Source organism: Heptranchias perlo, chromosome 30, assembly GCF_035084215.1.
Source record: "Heptranchias perlo isolate sHepPer1 chromosome 30, sHepPer1.hap1, whole genome shotgun sequence".
Taxonomy (NCBI): domain Eukaryota; kingdom Metazoa; phylum Chordata; class Chondrichthyes; order Hexanchiformes; family Hexanchidae; genus Heptranchias; species Heptranchias perlo.
Window position 1 is genome coordinate 24,651,537 of NC_090354.1, and position 21,684 is coordinate 24,673,220.

The 21,684-nt window shown below is 43.3% G+C and overlaps 2 protein-coding genes across 2 annotated transcripts; both read left to right on the plus strand.

The window, feature by feature from the left end:
• LOC137300178 (interferon alpha-A-like) lies at positions 1–5,191 on the plus strand. The gene is made up of 4 exons (XM_067969257.1): positions 1–132; positions 1,714–1,803; positions 4,694–4,933; positions 5,042–5,191. Exons 1-4 carry the CDS (start codon positions 1–3, stop codon positions 5,138–5,140), a joined length of 561 nt encoding a protein of 186 aa, XP_067825358.1. The 3' UTR covers positions 5,141–5,191.
• Positions 5,192–14,942: 9,751 nt separating this feature from the next.
• Positions 14,943–20,046, plus strand: LOC137300179 (interferon alpha-21-like). The gene is made up of 4 exons (XM_067969258.1): positions 14,943–15,192; positions 16,674–16,763; positions 19,600–19,839; positions 19,948–20,046. Exons 1-4 carry the CDS (start codon positions 15,046–15,048, stop codon positions 20,044–20,046), a joined length of 576 nt encoding a protein of 191 aa, XP_067825359.1. The 5' UTR covers positions 14,943–15,045.
• Positions 20,047–21,684: the final 1,638 nt, after the last annotated feature.

Genomic DNA, 21,684 nt, shown 5'->3' on the forward strand with positions numbered 1-21,684 from the left:
ATGGATTTGGCGAGTGTTTGGAGATTTTGGATTGTGTGGGTCTTGTTTTCCGGGACCCTGAGTCTGGGCTGTGAGAGGCTGCAGTTACAGCAAGTTCTCAACAGAGAGACTCTGGGGAAACTGAATGAAATGGTGAGTTTAAACAGCATCAAAAGTCGGAACCGAACTATACAGGGTCTGTTTGTTATGAAAAGTTATATCAGGAGAAATAGTTTGGGGTTTTGTAACTTTGTCCAATTAATATCAACTGAGTCTTCAGTATGAATTTGACGTCTTTATGGTTAGAGTGACTCTACTGTTACACTCGGTACACTCATTGATAGTGTCCTACAGCAAGAGTTCCCTGAAACCTGGAGGGGTAATTAGACCCCTGGTTGGAACAGAGGAATTAGACCTTGAGGCGACAGGGAGAATCGGGTAAAGAAGAGATGGGAATCAGGGGCTGAGTGGAGAGGGAACGTGATCCTGATGGAAGACGTGGAATCAGACCATGAGGGGAGAAGGGAACTGAAAAACTGATGAGGTGGGTAATCTTATATTGAGGGGAGTTTGAGTCAGATTCTATAGGTAGAACAGATAAGATATGGAGTGGAGAAAGGAAGTGAATGACTGAAGGGGGGGGTAATCTTATATTGAGGGGAGGTTGAGTCAGATTCTATCGGTAGAACAGATAAGATATGGAGTGGAGAAAGGAAGTGAATGACTGAAGGGGGGGGGGTAATCTTATATTGAGGGGGGAGATTGAATCAGACCCCGGGGGAGTTGAATCAGATTCTAAGTGAAGGAGGGAATCAGATCTGAGGAGAACGAAAACCGAACAGTGAGGAGTGGGGTACCCTGATATTAAGGAGGGAATCAGATCTGAGGAGAGAATGGGAACTAGATACTGAGGAGACGGGAAGTCATGAATTGAGGAAAGAGAGGGAATCAGATATTGAGGGGTGGGAGAAATCGAGATTGAGGGGAATCAGATATTAAGGGAAGAGGAGAATGATGGTTTGAGTGGGAAACAGAAATGGTGGAGATGAGACCAAATGGAGAGTGGGAGAATCAGATACAGAGGAGAGGGGAAATCAGGCCCTGGTGGCGGGGGGGGGGGGGGCATCCTGATATATAGAGGGGGGAATCAGAGACTGAGGGTAGAGGGAAACCAATATTGTCTGGAAAGGGAGAATCTGATGTTGAGGGAAGGGAGCAATCAGACCCCGAGGGTAGAAAGGAAATGAAACACTGAAACACTGAGAGGGGTAATTATATTGCGGGAGGGTGAATCAGACTCGGCGGGGGTGGGGGTGGGAGAACAGAAGAGACACTGAGGGGAGAGGGGGACACCCACAGTACTCGGCAGCTCCGGCGGTCGCTCAGTTTCTGATCCTTCAGATCGGCTCTTTACCCTGGGTCGTTTGAGCATGGTTTTGGCGAGTATTTGGAGATGTTGCATTGTGTGGGTCTTGTCCTGGACCTTGAGTCTGGTCTGCGAGAGGCTGCAGTTACCGCAAGTTCGAAACACACAGAATCTCAAGAAACTGAATGAAATGATGTGTTTAAACAACACCCAGAGCCGGATTCGAAACACATAAGGCCGGTTTGTTGTAAAAACTCATATCAGGAGAAATAGTTTGGCGTTTTATAACTTTATTCAATTAAAAGTCACTGATTCTCCTGTATTTCTCTCTCTGGGCTGTCTGTGACGGTGATGATCTTCTGTTTCAGGGCGGTCCCTTTCCCCGTCAGTGTGTGAACGAGAGGCTCTCGCTGAAAACCAAGTCCTTGAACCTGGTGAAACTTTCAGGGGGTTTACAGGTGAGCGAACACTGGATATTATTTTATATTATTCAAGCAAGAGTTTGCTGGAAACTATGAGTAAGATCAACAACCTCATCAGAACCTTAATCAGGAAATTCAAACCACGTGTTGGCCGCCCATTGATGTGAAAATGGCAGAAATATTCACTCGCTCCAGCTCACTCTCTCTATCTCACTCCCTCTAATTATCTTACTCCGTCTAACCTCCTCAATCCATCCAACCATCTCACTCCTAATAATTCCATTTCCTTTAACTATCTGACTCCCTGTATTCATCTCACTCCCTCTAACCATCTCACTCCTAAACTGCGATGATTGGCTATGTGGTATGCATCATCACGGGCAGGTTAAATCATAGATTCATAGAATGATCCAGCACAGAAGAAGGCCATTTTGCCCATCGTGCCTGTGTCAGGTCTTTGAAAGAGCAATCCAATTAGTCCCACTCTCCTGCCCATTCCCCACAGCCCTGAAAAAAATGCCCCTTCAATTGATACAGTTCCCTTTTGAAAGTTATCATTGAATCTGCTTCCACCACCCTTTCAGGCAGTGCATTCCAGATCATAACAACTCGCTTCATAAAAACATTTCTTATCATCTCGCATCTGGTTCATTTGCCAATTGCCTTTAATCTGTGCCCTTTAGTTACTGACCCATCTGCCACTGGAAACAGTTTCTCCTTATTTACTCTATCAAAACCCTTTCAACACCTCTATTAAAACTTACCTTAACCATCTCTGCTCAAGAGAACAACTCCCGATCTTCTAGTCACTCTACATACCTGAAGTCCCTCATCCCTGGTACCATTCTAGTCAATCTCTGCTGCACCATCTCTAAGGTTTTGGCATCCTTCCTAAAGAGTGGTGCCCAGAATTGGACACAATATTACAGCTGGGGCTGAAACATTGATTTATAAAGGTAAAACACATTGTCCTTGCTTTTGTACTCTATGCATCTGTTTTTAAAGCTAAGGATCCTGTAAACTTTTTTAACAGTCTTCTCAACTTGTCCTGCCATCTCAAAGATTTGAGTACGTAAACCCCCAGGCCTCTCTGTTCCCGTCCCCCTTCAAAATTGTAACATTTAATTTATATTGCCTCTCCTCATTCATCCTACCAAACTGCATCACTTCACACTTCTCTGTGTTAAATTTCATCTGCCATGTGTCTGCCCATTTCACCAGTTTGTCTATGTTGTCCTGAAGTCTGTTACTATCCTCCTCACTGTTTCCTACAGTCTTGAGTTTCATGTCATCTGTACACTTTGAAATTATGCACTATATACGCAAGTCCAGGACATTAAAATATATCAATAAGAGCAGCGGTCCTAACACTGACTCCTGGGGAACACCACTTTACACTTCCATCCAGTCGGAAAAACAACCGTTCACCACTGCTCTCTTCTTTCTGTACCTTAGCCAATTTTACATTCATGCTGCAACTACCCCCTTAATCCCATGAGCTTCAGTTTTGTTAACAAGTCGACTATGTGATACTTTATCAAATGCCTTTTTAAAGTCCATATACACAACATCAACCACACGACCCTCATCAACTCTCTCTTACTTCATCAAAGAACTCAATCAGGTTACTTAAACACAATTTGCCTTTAATAAATCCATGCTGCCTGTCATTTATTAACCGATTTTTTTCCAAGTGACAATTAATTTTGTCTAACTTTATTGTCTCTAAAAGTTGCCCCATCACCATTGTTAGGCTGACTGGCCTGTTGTTGCCGGGTTTATCCCTCTCCCCCTTTTTTGTAACATTTGCAATCCTCCAGTCCTCTGGCATTGCTCCCATATCTAAGGAGGATTGGAAGATTGTGGCTGGAGCCTCCGTTATCTCCAACCTTACTTCCCTCAGCAACCTAGAATGCATCCCATCTGGACCGGGTGACTTCTCTATTTTAAAAGCTGCTTATCTTTTAAGTACCTCCTTTTAATCTATTTTTATCCTATCCAATTTCTCTACTCCTTCCTCCTTTACTTTGATATTGGCAGCATCCCCTTCTTTTTTGAAGAACGATGCAAAGTACTCGTTCAGTCCATCAGCCATTCCCTCTGCCACCACAAGATCTCCTTTTTTGGTCCCTGATCAGTTCCACCATTCTATTAACTACCCTTTTACTATTTATTTGCTTATGAAAGACTTTTATGTTACCCATTAATCTGTTCCAATATACTCTCTTTGCCCCCCTTTTTTTCCTTTTTCAGTCCTCCCCTGTACTCTGTATTCAGCTTGGTTCTCCACTTTATTATCAGCCTGGTAGTTATAATAAGCCTCCTTTTTTTGTTTAAGTTTTATCTCCATATCTTTAGCCATCCAGGGACCTCAAGCTTTGGATGCCCTTCCTTTCCCCCAAATGGGAATGTGTCGAGTCTGTATCCAAACTATCTCCTCTTTGAAGGCTCCGATTGATCATTTACTGTTTTACCTGCCAATCTTTAAATCCAATCCACCTGGGCCAGATCCCCTTTCAACTCACTGAAATTAGTTCTCCTGCAGTTGAGTATTTTCATGTTTCATTGTTCCGTGTCCTTGTCCATAACCGCTCTAAATGGTTTGACATTCTTCTGTCTATTCGACAGAAGGATTAGTCTGCTAAAATAAAGGGGTTAAATTAGCCCACAGCGGAATGTGGTAGGAACCAGTTATGTATTAACCCAGTAATATTGCCAACATCAATCCATGTGCCGTAGCTTAAATTTTTGAAAAAGAAAAAACATCTCTAGGTTGTGGTTTTAAATTCAGACACTTTACACATTTACACCATCATTAAAATGGGAAATAGCTGAGCTGCGGTGATGGGCTGTTAGGTTTGCCCAATATCGGGCCGGTGAAATAGGAACAGACCCCCTCTAATGTCCTTGTGTGTATTTTGCTCAGACCCAGGACAGGATCCAGATTGTCCATCAGACACTGCGTCACTTCATCAAGATCTACAGCATGAACCTGGACTCGGTCACATGGCCCCAGGACAAGGTGGAAAACTTCCGGCTTCTCCTGGATCGGCAGCTCGAAGAGCTGGAGGAATGTGTCAAGAAACCGGGCTCAGAGTCCAGGCCCAGGAGAAACGCCGCCATTCACAGATACTTCAGGAAACTGAGAAAATTTCTCAAACAGAAGGTGGGACAATTGATATTTGACTGTTTGGTTACTGACAGATAGTTCATTTCACCCAATTTAAATCTGTTCATTCTCTAATGTATTTTCCTGAATATTTCTCTTTTTCAGAGATTCAGTGTCTGCGCCTGGGAAATAATCCGCGCTGAGACCAGGGCCCGTTTACAACAGATCCTTTTCATAACGGCACAAATCAGAAGAAGAAACTGAAGACTTTCCAAAGACATGTTTAATAGAGACTGGCAACAATTAATATTTATTTAAAAGACCATCTATTTATTAAAAAAAATTATATTTTAAAAGATGTTACCTTGTGTTGCTGTAAACAAGCGATTTGCAGCTAGGTGACTGATGAAGAAGAAGGAATGTTTTGATATTTTTCTATATTTGTTTATTTATTTTAATTTATTGATATTTATTGGTGTAATATTTATCTTGATGAAATGTTAAAGGTTTGACTACAATAAAATTATACACTTTTTACACAATGTGTAAAGACAAAAATGAGAAGAGTAAACATGAAGATTTTCCAATGACTTGTTTAATTCAGACTAAGAATGATGATACTTTATGTTAAAGGCACTGAATTTCTAAAATATATTTTATGTAATGAAAAGTATTATTAATTTTACAATGTTGTCAACTTAGCTCAGTGGTAACACTCTGAGTCAGAAGGTTGTTGGTTCCAGCCCCATTCCATAGGGAAACTGTTCCATTGCCATTCAGCTTTGTGAGGCTCCTTATTCCAGTTGCTGATCTTCCAGTGACAACTCTCTGCACTGGATTGCCCTGCCAATACCCAGCTCGGTCACTGGATTACAGAGTGAAGTCAGGATTTCAAAGGTTGGGCTCCAGACTGATGCCCCCTGACCTTAACCCTGACCCGCTCTGACCTTTTAGTTTCTGCTCTCCCAGCGGCCAGCACTTCAACTCATCTCAGGGTCATCTTAATTTATTGATATTTATCATCGTGATCTCTTCAACTAATGAAATGTTACAGTTTTATACAATGCGTAATGTGAGTTCAAAAAGAAATATTAATTTATTGATATTTATTAAGAGTTGGGGAATAGACAATGTTTTTCTAAACTGAAAACTTTTTATACTGAATGAAAACGTGTGTGAAAATAAATTGTTTTAATGATAACACTTTTACTGGAGTGATATTCATTTCCCATTTGTATCTGTCAGTTTCTCATTATAAATGCTCTGGATTCTCCTCCCTGCTGCCTGTTACCGTGACTCCCTCTCCTCTATTATCTTCTCTCCACTGTCTGATTGTTCCTCCCCGATCAAAGCATGTCAACCCCATTTGAACCCAATTTACCATAAGGACATAAGAAATTAGAACATAAGAAATAGAAGCTGGAGTAGACCATACAGCCCCTCGAGCATGCTCCGCCATTCAGTATGGCTGATCTTTGACATCAACTCCATTTTCCCGCCCGATCCACATATCACTTTACTCCCTTGAGTCCAAAAATCTATCTATCTCAGCCGTGAATATACACATCCTCTGCCCTCTGGGTTCGAGAATTCCAAAGATTCACAACCTTCCAAGTGAAGAAATTCCTCCTCATCTCAGTCCCAAATGCCCGACCCCTTCATCTGCAACTATGCCCCGTCCTTCTAGACTCTCCAGCAAGGGGAAAGAACCTCTCAGCACCTACCCTGTCAAGCCCCCTCAGAATCTTATGTGCTTCAATGAGAGCACCTCTCATTCTTCTAAAATCCAGAGATTACAGCCAGCCAACCTGAAAATGACCCATTTATACCTACTCTCTGTTTTCTGTCCGTTCATCAATCATCCATGCTTACTAATATATTACCCCCAACCCTATGAACCCTTATCTTACGTAACAACCTTTTAGGTGGCACCTTATCGAATGCCTTTTGAAAATACAAATATATTACATCCACTGATTCCACTCTATCTCCTAGATACTACCACAGTTTTTCTTTTCAGCTATTCAACCCAATATTCCCTATTCTCCCTCTAAATGAGAGATGATCGAGCCTGAGGTGTTGAGCAGGAAAGGGGGAATTGATTCATAGAAGCATACAATCATAGAATCATACAGTACAATAGAGGCAATTCAGCCCACCATGCCTGTGCCAGCCCTTTGGTAGAGATATCCAATTCGTCCCATGCTCCAGCCCTTTCCCCATCGCCCTGAAAATGTTATTACCTTAAATCTGGGACCTCTGATTACCGACTCTTAGAATCATATAGAATGGTTACAGCACAGAAGGATGCCATTCGGCCCATCGAACCAGTGCTGGCTCTTTGTAAGAGCAATCCAGTTGGTCACATTCCCCCACTCTTTCCCCATAGCCCTGCAAATTTTTCCCTTCAAGTATTTATACAATTCCTTTTTGAAAGCTATGATTGAATCCACTTCCACCACACTTTTCGGCAGCGCATTCCAGATCATAACAACTCGCTGCATAAAAATAGCTTTCCTCATGTCACCTTTGGTTCTTTTGCCAATCACCTGAATCTGTATCCTTTGATTCTCGACCCTTCTGCCAATCGGAACTGTTTCTTTTTATTTACTTTATCTAAACCCTTCATGATTTTGAATGTTTCAATCAAATATCTGCTCCAAGGGGAACAACTACAGCTTCTCCAGTCTATCCAGGTAACTGAAGTCACTCCTCTCTGAAACCATTCTAGTAAATCTTTCTGCACGCTCTCTAAGGCCTTCACATCCTTCCTAAAGTGCGGTGGCCAGAATTGGACACAATACTCCAGTTGTGGCTGAAACAGTGTTTCATAAATGTTCAACATAACTTCCTTGCATTTGTACTCTATGACTCTATTTTTAAAGTTCAGGATCCCACTTGCCTTTTAAACCACTTTCTCAAGCTGTCCTGCCACCTTCAAAGATTTCTGCACATATACCTCCAGGTCTCTATATTCTTGCTCCTCTTTTAGAATTGTACCGTTTAGTTTATTTTGCCTCTCCTCATCTTTCTTGCCAAAATGCATCACTTTGCACTTCTCTGCACTAAATTTCTTCTGCCATGTCTTCGCCCATTCCACCAGTCTGTCTATGTCCTTTTGAATTCTATTATTATCCTCCTCCCTATTTCCCACACTACCAAGTTTTGTGCCATCTGCAAATTTTGAAATTGGGCCCTGTACACCTAAGTCCAAGTCATTAATATATATCAAAAAAGCAGTGGACATAATACCGACCCCAGGGGAACACCACTGTATACCTTCCACCAGTCCAAAAAACAACAGTTCACCACTACTCTCTGTGTCCTGTCACTTGGCCAATTTCGTATACATGCTGCTGCTGCTCCTTTTATTCCATGGGCTTCAGTTTTGCTGACAAGCCTATTATGTGGCACTTTATCAAGTGCCTTTTGAAAGTCCATATACACAACATCAATCGCATTGCCCTCGTCAACCCTCACCAGCCTTTCTAGTAGCTCCTCTTTATCAATTTTTAGCCCATCCAGTATCGCAACTACCTCCTCTCCTACTGTGACTTTGGCAGCATCTGCTTCCTTGGTAAAGACAAATGCAAGGATCTCATTTAGAACGTGGCCATGCCCTCTGCCTCCATGTGTAGATCTCATTTTTGGTCCCTAATTGACTCCATCCCTCATCTTATTACCCGTTTACTATTTATATGCCTATAGAAGATTTTGAATTCCCTTTTATGTTAGCCGCTAGTCTGTTCTCATACTCTCTCTTTGCCCCTCTTATTTCCTTTTTCACTTCTCCTCTGTACTTTCTATATTCCACCTGGTTCTCTCTTGTATTATCAACCTGACATCTGTCATACTGTCTATTTCTGTTTCATCTTACTCTACCTCTTCTGTCACGCAGGGAGCTCTGGCTTTGGTTTCCCTACCTTTCCCCCTCGTGGGAATGTACCAAGACTGTACCCGAACCATCTCCTCTTTAAAAGTCGCCCATTGTTCGATTACAGTTTTGCCTGCCAATCTTTGATTCCAATTTATCCGTCCAGATCCGTTCTCAACCCACAGAAATTGGCCCTCCTCCAGTTAAGTATTTTTAATCCAGATTGCTCCTTCTCCTTTTCCAAAACTAATCTAAACCTTATGATCATTGTTCCCTAGATGATCCCCCACTAAAATTTACTCTACTTGACCCACTTCATTCCCTAGAACTAGATCCAGCAATGCCTCCTTCCTCGTTGGCCAGAAATATACTGATCAAGAAAGTTCTTCTAAACACACTTAAGAAATTCCATCCCCTCTTTGCCATTTAAACTATTACTATCCCACACTATATTAGGATGTTTGAAGTCCCCCATTGTCACTACTCTATAGTTCTTCCACCTCTCTGTAATTTCCCTGCAAATTTCCTCCTCTATATCATTCACACTAGTTGGCGGCCTAAAGAATACACCCAGTAGTGTAATGGCACCTCTATTGTTTATATCTCTAACCAAATAGATTCTGTCCTTGACCCCCTCAAGGACATCCTTTTTCTCCAGCACTGCAATATTCTCCTTAATCATACTGCCACCAATCCCCCACCCCACCTCCTTTTCTTACTTCAGATCTTTCCTGAACACCGTGTATCCAGGAATATTTAATACCCAATCCTGCCCTTTTTTGAGCCAGGTCTCCATTATCGCCACTACATCATATTCCCATGTGACTATTTGCACCTGCAGCTCACCAACCTTATTTACCAGGCTTCGTGCCTTCACACACACACACACACTCTCAACCTATCTTAGACCTTCTCATCTTATCTCTTATACCGATCCCACCTAACACTGTACTATTTCTTACTCTAGTTCTATCTGTCTCTCACATTCCTTTGTGCACTTTGTTTCTCCTTTCTAATGCTTCTTGCTGGTGACCATCACCTTGCAAAATTAGTTTAAACCCTCCCCCACAGCACTGGTGACCCACCCCATGTGGACATTGGTCCCAGGTCTATTGAGGTGCAATCTGTTCATCTTGAACAGTTCCCTCCTGCCCCAGAACTGGTCCTGATGCCCCAAGAATCTGAAGCCCTCCCTCTTGCACCATATCTCTAGTCATGCATAAACTTGCCTTATCTTCCTCTTTCTGTATTCACTGGCGCATGGCACTGGGAGTAATCCAGAGATTACTACCTTTGAGGTCCTGCTTTTTAACTTCCTCCCTTGATCCTGAAACTCTGACCGCAGGACCTCATCCCCTTTCTTTCCTTTGTTGTTGGAACCCACACACGGACCACGACTTCTGGCTGTTTCTATTCCCCCCACAGAATCTTCTGCACCCTCTCCATGATGTCCTTCCTGGTACCAGGGAGGCAACACAACATGTGGGACTCACATCGGCGATCACAGAAACGACCGTCTGTCCCTTTGACTATCGAATCCCCGATGACGACTGCAGTTCTACACTTCACTCTGCCCCACTGTGCAATCCTTTGCCCCATGGTGCCACGCTCAGGACTGCACTCCTTTGAGGTGTAGTCACCCTCACTGGTATTCAATGCTGAATTGAATACCAGTGAGAGTGCCACACACCCAGAAGATTCTTGCACTGCCTGCCTCTTCCTATCAGTTCGGTCGGCCACCCACTTGCTATCCTGAACTCTCTGTACCTGCAGAGTGACCACCTGCTGCAATGTACGATCCATGAAACCTTCAGCCTTCCTTATGCTCTGCAGTGACTCCAGCTGCCCCTCAATCTCAGAAACCCTCAGCTTAAGCTCGAGAAACTAGAGGCATTTCCTGCACGTGTGGCCCTCAAGGATACATGAAGCATCCTGAAACTCCAACACGGCACAGGGATTGCAGGCAATGAGTCTCAACTGTCATTCCATTATATTTAGAAAGCTTCTTTTTGCAAACTCCCTTTGGATACTTGCTTATTGTTAATTTACTTATTGTTTACTTATCCCAATTAACCTACCCTTAATCCGGGGTCACTCAGAGCTCGTCCTCTCTGTTCACTGTGGCGTCACTGTGATGTCACTCCCTCTGTTCTTCATGAATGGGAAAGGGTTCCTCCCCTGGTGCTCAGCACCGCTTATCACAACTCTGCTCCGCTCCTGCTTTTGCACTGATACCTGGGGCTCCTCCTATGGTGCTCAGCACCTCTTCTTTTGACTGAGTTATTCATCTATTTAGAGATAATGGGGGGAAAATTGGATAAGGGCCGTTTTTGGGTGCAGGTAGTGCGATGCGCTATTACCCCACCCCCAATGACCCCTGAGCAGGCAGGACGTAAGTTTCCACCGGCCGGAGGACTCACCTGCAATCAACGTTCCATTCTGGGCCTTGGACCTGCAATCAATGCAATTTGCATTTTCCACCACTGGGGCGAGCTCAATCTCTTAAAGGGAGGATGTTTCTTCGAAATCTCTGAAAGTAGTTGGTATCTGTTATTTGCTGAAAATAACAGTCTGCTGTCTGCATGGAGTCTGAACAGAGTTCAGAGGTCTCACACATAAAATACAGGTGCAGGTCCCATCCCTATGTTTACACACTGTAAGTTATGTTAAAACATTGAATAAAAGTTGCGCACAACTAAATCCAACATCCTAAGATCTGCACGTCGGACCTCACCAATCTGAGTTGGTACCAGGCCTGCAAGAATGCGTGCACCAAGGTTATCTGCTGATGCACTAGAGACCTTGGTGCAAGGGGTGGACAGAAGGAGGGACATCCTATACAAGTGGGGGGGGGGGGGGGGTGCAAGAAGCATTCCAGACATATATCCAAAGGCTGTGGGAGGCAGTGGGGGACGAATTTAATGCCAGGCACAAAACATCATGAACATGGATGCAATGCAGGAAGAAGTTCAATGCTTTGACATGAGTGGTCAAGGTAAGTGAGGCCAACTGTCTAGTGGCATCCCCTATGAACTGCACCATGCACAACACCCCTCATCACCCACATACCTACAAACTCTTTCCATCTGTATTCAATACTTCCAATCAGCTGCTTCCTCTCACCCTTAAACATTACCACTGTCGCAAGCCGCCCACCCACAACTCACAGGCTACACACACTGGTAGCTATTCAACCATGACAGGCACATCAACCAGAAATCCCGCTTTCTTGTAGGAGAAGGTGGCGCATACCAGGAGGCAGCAAGTGGGAGTGGCATTTAGCCCCTCAAGCCTGTTCCACCATTCAATGAGATCATGGTGGACCTGAGACCTAACTCCATATACCTGCCTTAGCCCCATATGCCTTAATACCCTTGGTTCACAGAAATCTATCAATCTCAGCTTTAACATTCACAAGTGAGCTCACATCAACTGCCGTCTGCAGAAGAGTGTTCCAAACATCTTTGCGTGTAGAAGCATTTCCTAACGTCACTCCTGCACACTCAGGCTCTAAATGTTAGGCTATGTCCCCGGGTCCTAGTATTCAAGGCTAGGAGACCTCCAAAAACAGTTACAAATGTCTCGGCAGCAAGAAGCAATAATCCAGCCACTAACCTGTAAATCCTGCATAGTCTCTTTAAATAGCAATCGAGGGGGGTCCTCCAGGCTTCAGCACGTCTGCCATTGGAAACAGTTTCTCCACATTTATTCCATAAGAACCGTTCATGATTCTGAACATCTATATTATTCTTCTCTTTACCTTCTCGGCTCTAAAGACAACAACCCCAGCTTCTCTAGTCTCTCCATGTAACTGATGTCCCTCATCCCTGATACCATTCTAGTCAATCACCACTGCACCCTCTCTAAGACCTTGACGTTCTTCTTAAGTATGGTGCCCAGAATTGGACATAATTCTCCAACTGAGGCCTAACCAGTGATTTATAAAGGTTCAGCATAACTTTCTTACTTTCATATCCATTCTAAAATTGAAGGCATTAAGTAGAAAGGGAAATTCCGAGATACCTAGTGGGGAGGGGATTTGGAGGATCAGTCAGGGATGACAGAAGGGAAAATCAGACAATGAGTGGAAGGGACATCAGGCAATGAGTGGGGAGGGGAATCAGTGGAAAGTGGGAATGAAAATCATTTGTGTGACATTTTATCCTACACATTTTGAAAATCTATAACTATAACTCTGACTACATTCCTTTATTTATATCTGTGACTTCCTTGAAAAAGTTAAATAATTATCCAAACACAACCTGTCCATTACAGATTCATGATGACTGCCCCTAATGACCCCATGTCTTTTCAAGTATTCATAAATTTCTTCCCAGATTATGGACTCCATAAATTGCCCTATAGCTGAGTTAAGACGAAAGGGACTTACTATTTCATGCCACCCTCCAATTCTTTCATCTTTCAGCCACATTAACGTTTCATCCTCCGTGTGTATTGCCCACCAGTGCATTTCAGACTCCCTTTTACACTTCCTGGTCCCCTTTTCGCCTCCCTTCTGAACTTTTAATAATCATAGGGAGAGGTTAGACAGACTGGGACTTTTTTCCCTGGAGAGTAGGAGGTTAAGGGGTGATCTTGTAGAAGTCTATAAAATAATGAGGGGCATAGATAAGGTAGATAGTCAAAATCTTTTCCCAAAGGTAGGGGAGTCTATAACGAGGGGGCATAGATTTAAGGTGAGAGGGGAGAGATAAAAAAGGGTCCAGAGGGGCAATTTTTTCACTCAAAGGGTGGTGAGTGTCTGGAACGAGCTGCCAGAGGCAGTCGTAGAGGCGGGTACAATTTTGTCTTTTAAACAGCATTTGGACAGTTACATGGGTAAGATGGGTATAGAGGGATATGGGCCAAGTGCAGGAAATTGGGACTAGCTTAGTGGTATAAACTGGGCGACATGGACATGTTGGGCCGAAGGGCCTGTTTCCATGTTGTAACTTCTATGATTCTATGATTAGCCTATTTTATAGGCAATTATTAAATTTCAGTTTTACTCTTAGCTCTCCCGATAACCATTGATCCCCAGCCTTAGAAGGTCGATCAAAAACTAAACGATTTGATGAAAAGATTTTCACCAAAACAGTATCTCTTTAAATTGCTGTCATGTGATTGTTTAATTCAAGCCCAAATCACTCACTGCCGCTGTCCACAGGTGGTGCTGGTGAGATTCGGTCCCAGATTCACTCATGGAGAAGTTTTTGTTTGTAGTTACAGCTGAGAGTGATTTTATGATATTCCCGAGTAACCGGGGTATCCCGGATATCCCAAACCTTTTCCCAGCTCCCCCTCACTCCCTCTCAGGGTGATCCGTTCTGTTCACAAACACTCCTCAATTTCGGAAATGACGAGACTCGTCACTTTCCCTGAGGCACTTTCGCTTTCGGTGAAATTGACACAAGGCTCATTTTCACAGACAAACTGACACGGACACTTTCCCGGGAGAGAGAAAAGAAAGAAACGATGAAAGAAAAGGAGTCGGTTCTTCCTTCGGATTCAGAGTCCGAGCAGATTAAATATTCTTGGAGAACAAAATCTCAAGAAACCTCCAAAAAACAACCGAGAAATGAGGAACTTTTTCTACTGAAAGAGCAGAATCTCCGACAGGGGAATCGGACAGACAGCATCAAACCGTGACCCTGCACTGTGAGCCGGGCTCTCTGCAATGTCCAGCCCGCGAAGTGTGAACAGTAAAAGCACGATGTGAGCACACCGGGGAGAGAGTGGATTTAAAAGGGAATCGCTCTCTATGGAGCCGAATGTCAGCACTAAAAGCCGCGGCACCGGGATCACCGCTGTCGGTGTCACTATAACCCGGATTATAAAATACAGCCCCCAATACATGTCCGCACTCCCCCAATACAGACTCTGCCCCCGACACCACTTCAGTGCCCCCTTGATTCGAATCCAGACAACATTGAGCTGGGACCGAGCGCTGGTTGTGATCTTCGATGGGGGATTTTCCAGTCGCTGGTTCACGAATCTCCAGCTTTTGGATTCCTCACCTCAGAAAGGAACCGCACAAATTATTGCTCTCCTGAAGCTCGATTTCACTTTTCGAATGTAATCCAAACATTCCCAGTCTCCCCTCTTAAAGCCGACAGCATCGCAGTGAGAGCTCCCAGCAGTATCCAGCCACACACCCACAGGACTCGGCAGCTCAGGCAACCGCTCCGGGATCACAAGCGGCGACATTTCGACTTCCAGAGTTTCATTCAGAACCGTTTTCGGAGCTGAACCGCGATCCGCTCAGTTTCTCATCCTTCAAATCGGCGTTTTACCCATGGGTCGGTTGAACATGGATTTGGCGAGTGTTTGGAGATTTTGGATTGTGTGGGTTTTGTTTTCCGGGACCCTGAGTCTGGGCTGTGAGAGGCTGCAGTTACAGCAAGTTCTCAACAGAGAGACTCTGAGGAAACTGAATGAAATGGTGAGTTTAAACAGCATCAAAAGTCGGAACCGAACTATACAGGGTCTGTTTGTTATGAGAAGTTATATCAGGAGAAATAGTTTGGGGTTTTGTAACTTTGTCCAATTAATATCAACCGAGTCTTCAGTATGAATTTGACGTCTTTATGGTTAGAGTGACTCTACTGTTACACTCGGTACACTCATTGATAGTGTCCTACAGCAAGAGTTCCCTGAAACCTGGAGGGGTAATTAGACCCCTGGTTGGAACAGAGGAATTAGACCTTGAGGCGACAGGGAGAATCGGGTAAAGAAGAGATGGGAATCAGGGGCTGAGTGGAGAGGGAACGTGATCCTGATGGAAGACGTGGAATCAGACCATGAGGGGAGAAGGGAACTGAAAAACTGATGAGGTGGGTAATCTTATATTGAGGGGAGGTTGAGTCAGATTCTATAGGTAGACTCTATAGAGTGGAGAAAGGAAGTGAATGACTGAAGGGGGGGGGGGTAATCTTATATTGTGGGGGGAGATTGAATCAGACCCCGGGGGAGTTGAATCAGATTCTAAGTGAAGGAGGGAATCAGTTCTGAGGAGAGAACGAAAACCGAACAGTGAGGAGTGGGGTACCCTGATATTAAGGAGGGAATCAGATCTGAGGAGAGAATGGGAACTAGATACTGAGGAGACGGGAAGTCATGAATTGAGGAAAGAGAGGGAATCAGATATTGAGGGGTGGGAGAAATCGAGATTGAGGGGAATCAGATATTAAGGGAAGAGGGGAATGATGGTTTGAGTGGGAAACAGAAACGGAGGGATGGTGGAGATGAGACCAAATGGAGAGTGGGAGAATCAGATACAGAGGAGAGGGGAAATCAGGCCCTGGGTGGGGGGGGGGGGGACATCCTGATATAGAGAGGGGAGAATCAGAGACTGAGGGTAGAGGGAAACCAATATTGTCTGGAAAGGGAGAATCTGATGTTGAGGGAAGGGAGCAATCAGACCCCGAGGGTAGAAAGGAAATGAAACACTGAGAGGGGTAATTATATTGCGGGAGGGTGAATCAGACTCGGCGGGGGTGGGGGTGGGAGAACAGAAGAGACACTGAGGGGAGAGGGGGACACCCACAGGACTCGGCAGCTCCGGCGGTCGCTCAGTTTCTGATCCTTCAGATCGGCTCTTTACCCTGGGTCGTTTGAGCATGGTTTTGGCGAGTATTTGGAGATGTTGCATTGTGTGGGTCTTGTCCTGGACCTTGAGTCTGGTCTGCGAGAGGCTGCAGTTACCGCAAGTTCGAAACACACAGAATCTCAAGAAACTGAATGAAATGATGTGTTTAAACAGCATGCAGAGCCGGATTCGAAACACACAGGGCCTGTTTGTTGTAAAAACTCATATCAGGAGAAATAGTTTGGCGTTTTATAACTTTATTCAATTAAAAGTCACTGTTTCTCCTGTATTTCTCTCTCTGGGCTGTCTGTAACGGTGATGATCTTCTGTTTCAGGGCGGTCCCTTTCCCCGTCAGTGTGTTAAAGAGAGGCTCTCGCTGAAAACCAAGTCCTTGAACCTGGTGAAACTTTCAGGGGGTTTACAGGTGAGCGAACACTGGATATTATTTTATATTATTCAAGCAAGAGTTTGCTAGAAACTATGAGTAAGATCAACAATCTCATCAGAACTTTAATCAGGAAATTCAAACCCCGTGTTGGCCGCCCATTGATGTGAAAATGGCAGAAATATTCACTCGCTCCAGCTCACTCTCTCTATCTCACTCCCTCTAATTATCTTACTCCGTCTAACCTCCTCAATCCATCCAACCATCTCACTCCTAATAATTCCATTTCCTTTAACTATCTGACTCCCTGTATTCATCTCACTCCGTCTTATCATCTCACTCCTAAACTGCGATGATTGGCTATGTGGTATGCATCATCACGGGCAGGTTAAATCATAGATTCATAGAATGATCCAGCACAGAAGGAGGCCATTTTGCCCATCGTGCCTGAGTCAGGTCTTTGAAAGAGCAATCCAATTAGTCCCATTCTCCTGCTCATTCCCCATAGCCCTGAAAAATATGCCCCTTCAATTGATACAGTTCCCTTTTGAAAGCTATCATTGAATCTGCTTCCACCACCCTTTCAGGCAGTGCATTCCAGATCATAACAACTCGCTGCATAAAAACATTTCTTATCATCTCGCATCTGGTTCATTTGCCAATTGCCTTTAATCTGTGCCCTTTAGTTACTGACCCATCTGCCACTGGAAACAGTTTCTCCTTATTTACTCTATCAAAACCCTTTCAACACCTCTATTAAAACTTATCTTAACCATCTCTGCTCAAGAGAACAACTCCCGATCTTCTAGTCACTCTACATACCTGAAGTCCCTCATCCCTGGTACCATTCTAGTCAATCTCTGCTGCACCATCTCTAAGGTTTTGGCATCCTTCCTAAAGAGTGGTACCCAGAATTGGACACAATATTACAGCTGGGGCTGAAACATTGATTTATAAAGGTAAAACACATTGTCCTTGCTTTTGTACTCTATGCATCTGTTTTTAAAGCTAAGGATCCTGTAAACTTTTTTAACAGTCTTCTCAACTTGTCCTGCCATCTCAAAGATTTGAGTACGTAAACCCCCAGGCCTCTCTGTTCCCGTCCCCCTTCAAAATTGTAACATTTAATTTATATTGCCTCTCCTCATTCATCCTACCAAACTGCATCACTTCACACTTCTCTGTGTTAAATTTCATCTGCCATGTGTCTGCCCATTTCACCAGTTTGTCTATGTTGTCCTGAAGTCTGTTACTATCCTCCTCACTGTTTCCTACAGTTTTGAGTTTCATGTCATCTGTACACTTTGAAATTGTGCACTATATACGCAAGTCCAGGACATTAAAATATATCAATAAGAGCAGCGGTCCTAACACTGACTCCTGGGGAACACCACTTTACACTTCCATCCAGTCTGAAAAACAACCGTTCACCACTGTTCTCTTCTTACTGTACCTTAGCCAATTTTACATTCATGCTGCAACTACCACCTTAATCCCATGAGCTTCAGTTTTGTTAACAAGTCGACTATGTGATACTTTATCAAATGCCTTTTTAAAGTCCATATACACAACATCAACCACACGACCCTCATCAACTCTCTCTTACTTCATGAAAGAACTCAATCAGGTTACTTAAACACGATTTGCCTTTAATAAATCCATGCTGCCTGTCATTTATTAACCGATTTTTTTCCAAGTGACAATTAATTTTGTCTAATTTTATTGTCTCTAAAAGTTGCCCCTACACCATTGATAGGCTGACTGGCCTGTTGTTGCCGGGTTTATCCCTCTCCCCCTTTTTTGTAACATTTGCAATCCTCCAGTCCTCTGGCATTGCTCCCATATCTAAGGAGGATTGGAAGATTGTGGCTGGAGCCTCCGTTATCTCCAACCTTACTTCCCTCAGCAACCTAGAATGCATCCCATCTGGACCGGGTGACTTCTCTATTTTAAAAGCTGCTTATCTTTTAAGTACCTCCTTTTAATCTATTTTTATCCTATCCAATTTCTCCACTCCTTCCTCCTTTACTTTGATATTGGCAGCATCCCCTTCTTTTTTGAAGAAAGATGCAAAGTACTCGTTCAGTCCATCAGCCATTCCCTCTGCCACCACAAGATCTCCTTTTTTGGTCCCTGATCAGTTCCACCATTCTATTAACTACCCTTTTACTATTTATTTGCTTATGAAAGACTTTTATGTTACCCGTTAATCTGTTCCAATATACTCTCTTTGCCCCCTTTTTTTCCTTTTTCAGTCCTCCGCTGTACTCTATATTCAGCTTGGTTCTCCACTTTATTATCATACTGGTAGTTATAATAAGCCTCCTTTTTTTGTTTAAGTTTTATCTCCATATCTTTAGCCATCCAGGGACCTCAAGCTTTGGATGCCCTTCCTTTCCCCCAAATGGGAATGTGTCGAGTCTGTATCCAAACTATCTCCTCTTTGAAGGCCCCTATTGATCATTTACTGTTTTACCTGCCAATCTTTAAATCCAATCCACCTGGGCCAGATCCCCTTTCAACTCACTGAAATTAGTTCTCCTGCAGTTGAGTATTTTCATGTTTCATTGTTCCGTGTCCTTGTCCATAACCGCTCTAAAGGGGTTAAATTAGCCCACAGCGGAATGTGGTAGGAACCAGTTATGTATTAACCCAGTAATATTGCCAACATCAATCCATGTGCCGTAGCTTAAATTTTTGAAAAAGAAAAAACATCTCTCGGCTGTGGTTTTAAATTCAGACACTTTACACATTTACACCATCATTAAAATGGGAAATAGCTGAGCTGCGGTGATGGGCTGTTAGGTTTGCCCAATATCGGGCCGGTGAAATAGGAACAGACCCCCTCTAATGTCCTTGTGTGTATTTTGCTCAGAACCAGGACAGGATCCAGATTGTCCATCAGACACTGCGTCACTTCATCAAGATCTACAGCATGAACCTGGGCTCAGTCACATGGCCCCAGGACAAGGTGGAAAACTTCCGGCTTCTCCTGGATCGGCAGCTCGAAGAGCTGGAGGAATGTGTCAAGAAACCGGGCTCAGAGTCCAGGCCGAGGAGAAACGCCGCCATTCACAGATACTTCAGGAAACTGAGAAAATTTCTCAAACAGAAGGTGGGACAATTGATATTTGACTGTTTGGTTACTGACAGATAGTTCATTTCACCCAATTTAAATCTGTTCATTCTCTAATGTATTTTCCTGAATATTTCTCTTTTTCAGAGATTCAGTGACTGCGCCTGGGAAATGATCCGCGCTGAGACCAGGGCCCGTTTACAACAGATCCTTTTCATAACGGCACAAATCAGAAGAAGAAACTGAAGACTTTCCAAAGACATGTTTAATAGAGACTGGCAACAATTAATATTTATTTAAAAGACCATCTATTTATTAAAAAAAATTATATTTTAAAAGATGTTACCTTGTGTTGCTGTAAACAAGCGATTTGCAGCTAGGTGACTGATGAAGAAGAAGGAATGTCTTGATATTTTTCTATATTTGTTTATTTATTTTAATTTATTGATATTTATTGGTGTAATATTTATCTTGATGAAATGTTAAAGGTTTGACTACAATAAAATTATACACTTTTTACACAATGTGTAAAGACAAAAATGAGAAGAGTAAACATGAAGATTTTCCAATGACTTGTTTAATTCAGACTAAGAATGATGATACTTTATGTTAAAGGCACTGAATTTCTAAAATATATTTTATGTAATGAAAAGTATTATTAATTTTACAATGTTGTCAACTTAGCTCAGCGGTAACACTCTGAGTCATAAGGTTGTTGGTTCCAGCCCCATTCCATAGGGAAACTGTTCCATTGCCATTCAGCTTTGTGAGGCTCCTTATTCCAGTTGCTGATCTTCCAGTGACAACTCTCTGCACTGGATTGCCCTGCCAATACCCAGCTCGGTCACTGGATTACAGAGTGAAGTCAGGATTTCAAAGGTTGGGCTCCAGACTGATGCCCCCTGACCTTAACCCTGACCCGCTCTGACCTTTTAGTTTCTGCTCTCCCAGGGGCCAGCACTTCAACTCATCTCAGGGTCATCTTAATTTATTGATATTTATCATCGTGATCTCTTCCACTAATGAAATGTTACAGTTTTATACAATGCGTAATGTGAGTTCAAAAATAAATATTAATTTATTGATATTTATTAAGAGTTGGGGAATAGACAATGTTTTTCTAAACTGAAAACTTTTTATACTGAATGAAAACGTGTGTGAAAATAAATTGTTTTAATGATAACACTTTTACTGGAGTGATATTCATTTCCCATTTGTATCTGTCAGTTTCTCATTATAAATGCTCTGGATTCTCCTCCCTGCTGCCTGTTACCGTGACTCCCTCTCCTCTGTATTATCTTCTCTCCACTGTCTGATTGTTCCTCCCCGATCAAAGCATGTCAACCCCATTTGAACCCAATTTACCATAAGGACATAAGAAATTAGAACATAAGAAATAGAAGCTGGAGGAGACCATACAGCCCCTCGAGCATGCTCCGCCATTCAGCATGGCTGATCTTTGACATCAACTCCATTTTCCCGCCCGATCCAGATATCACTTTACTCCCTTGAGTCCAAAAATCTATCTATCTCAGCCATGAATATACACATCCTCTGCCCTCTGGGTTAGAGAATTCCAAAGATTCACAACCTTCCAAGTGAAGAAATTCCTCCTCATCTCAGTCCCAAATGCCCGACCCCTTCACCTGCAACGATGCCCCGTCCTTCTAGACTCTCCAGCAAGGGGAAAGAACCTCTCAGCACCTACCCTGTCAAGCCCCCTCAGAATCTTATGTGCTTCAATGAGAGCACCTCTCATTCTTCTAAAATCCAGAGATTACAGCCAGCCAACCTGAAAATGACCCATTTATACCTACTCTCTGTTTTCTGTCCGTTCATCAATCATCCATGCTTACTAATATATTACCCCCAACCGCATGAACC

Excerpts from the sequence above, each read along its gene's own strand:
- LOC137300178 (XM_067969257.1), top strand. The coding sequence starts at position 1 with ATGGATTTGGCGAGTGTTTGGAGATTTTGGATTGTGTGGGTCTTGTTT. Across the intron at positions 133-1,713 it reads TGGGGAAACTGAATGAAATG|GGCGGTCCCTTTCCCCGTCA; the intron begins GTGAGTTTAAAC and ends CTTCTGTTTCAG. Across the intron at positions 4,934-5,041 it reads GAAAATTTCTCAAACAGAAG|AGATTCAGTGTCTGCGCCTG; the intron begins GTGGGACAATTG and ends TCTCTTTTTCAG.
- LOC137300179 (XM_067969258.1), top strand. The coding sequence starts at position 15,046 with ATGGGTCGGTTGAACATGGATTTGGCGAGTGTTTGGAGATTTTGGATT. Across the intron at positions 15,193-16,673 it reads TGAGGAAACTGAATGAAATG|GGCGGTCCCTTTCCCCGTCA; the intron begins GTGAGTTTAAAC and ends CTTCTGTTTCAG. Across the intron at positions 19,840-19,947 it reads GAAAATTTCTCAAACAGAAG|AGATTCAGTGACTGCGCCTG; the intron begins GTGGGACAATTG and ends TCTCTTTTTCAG.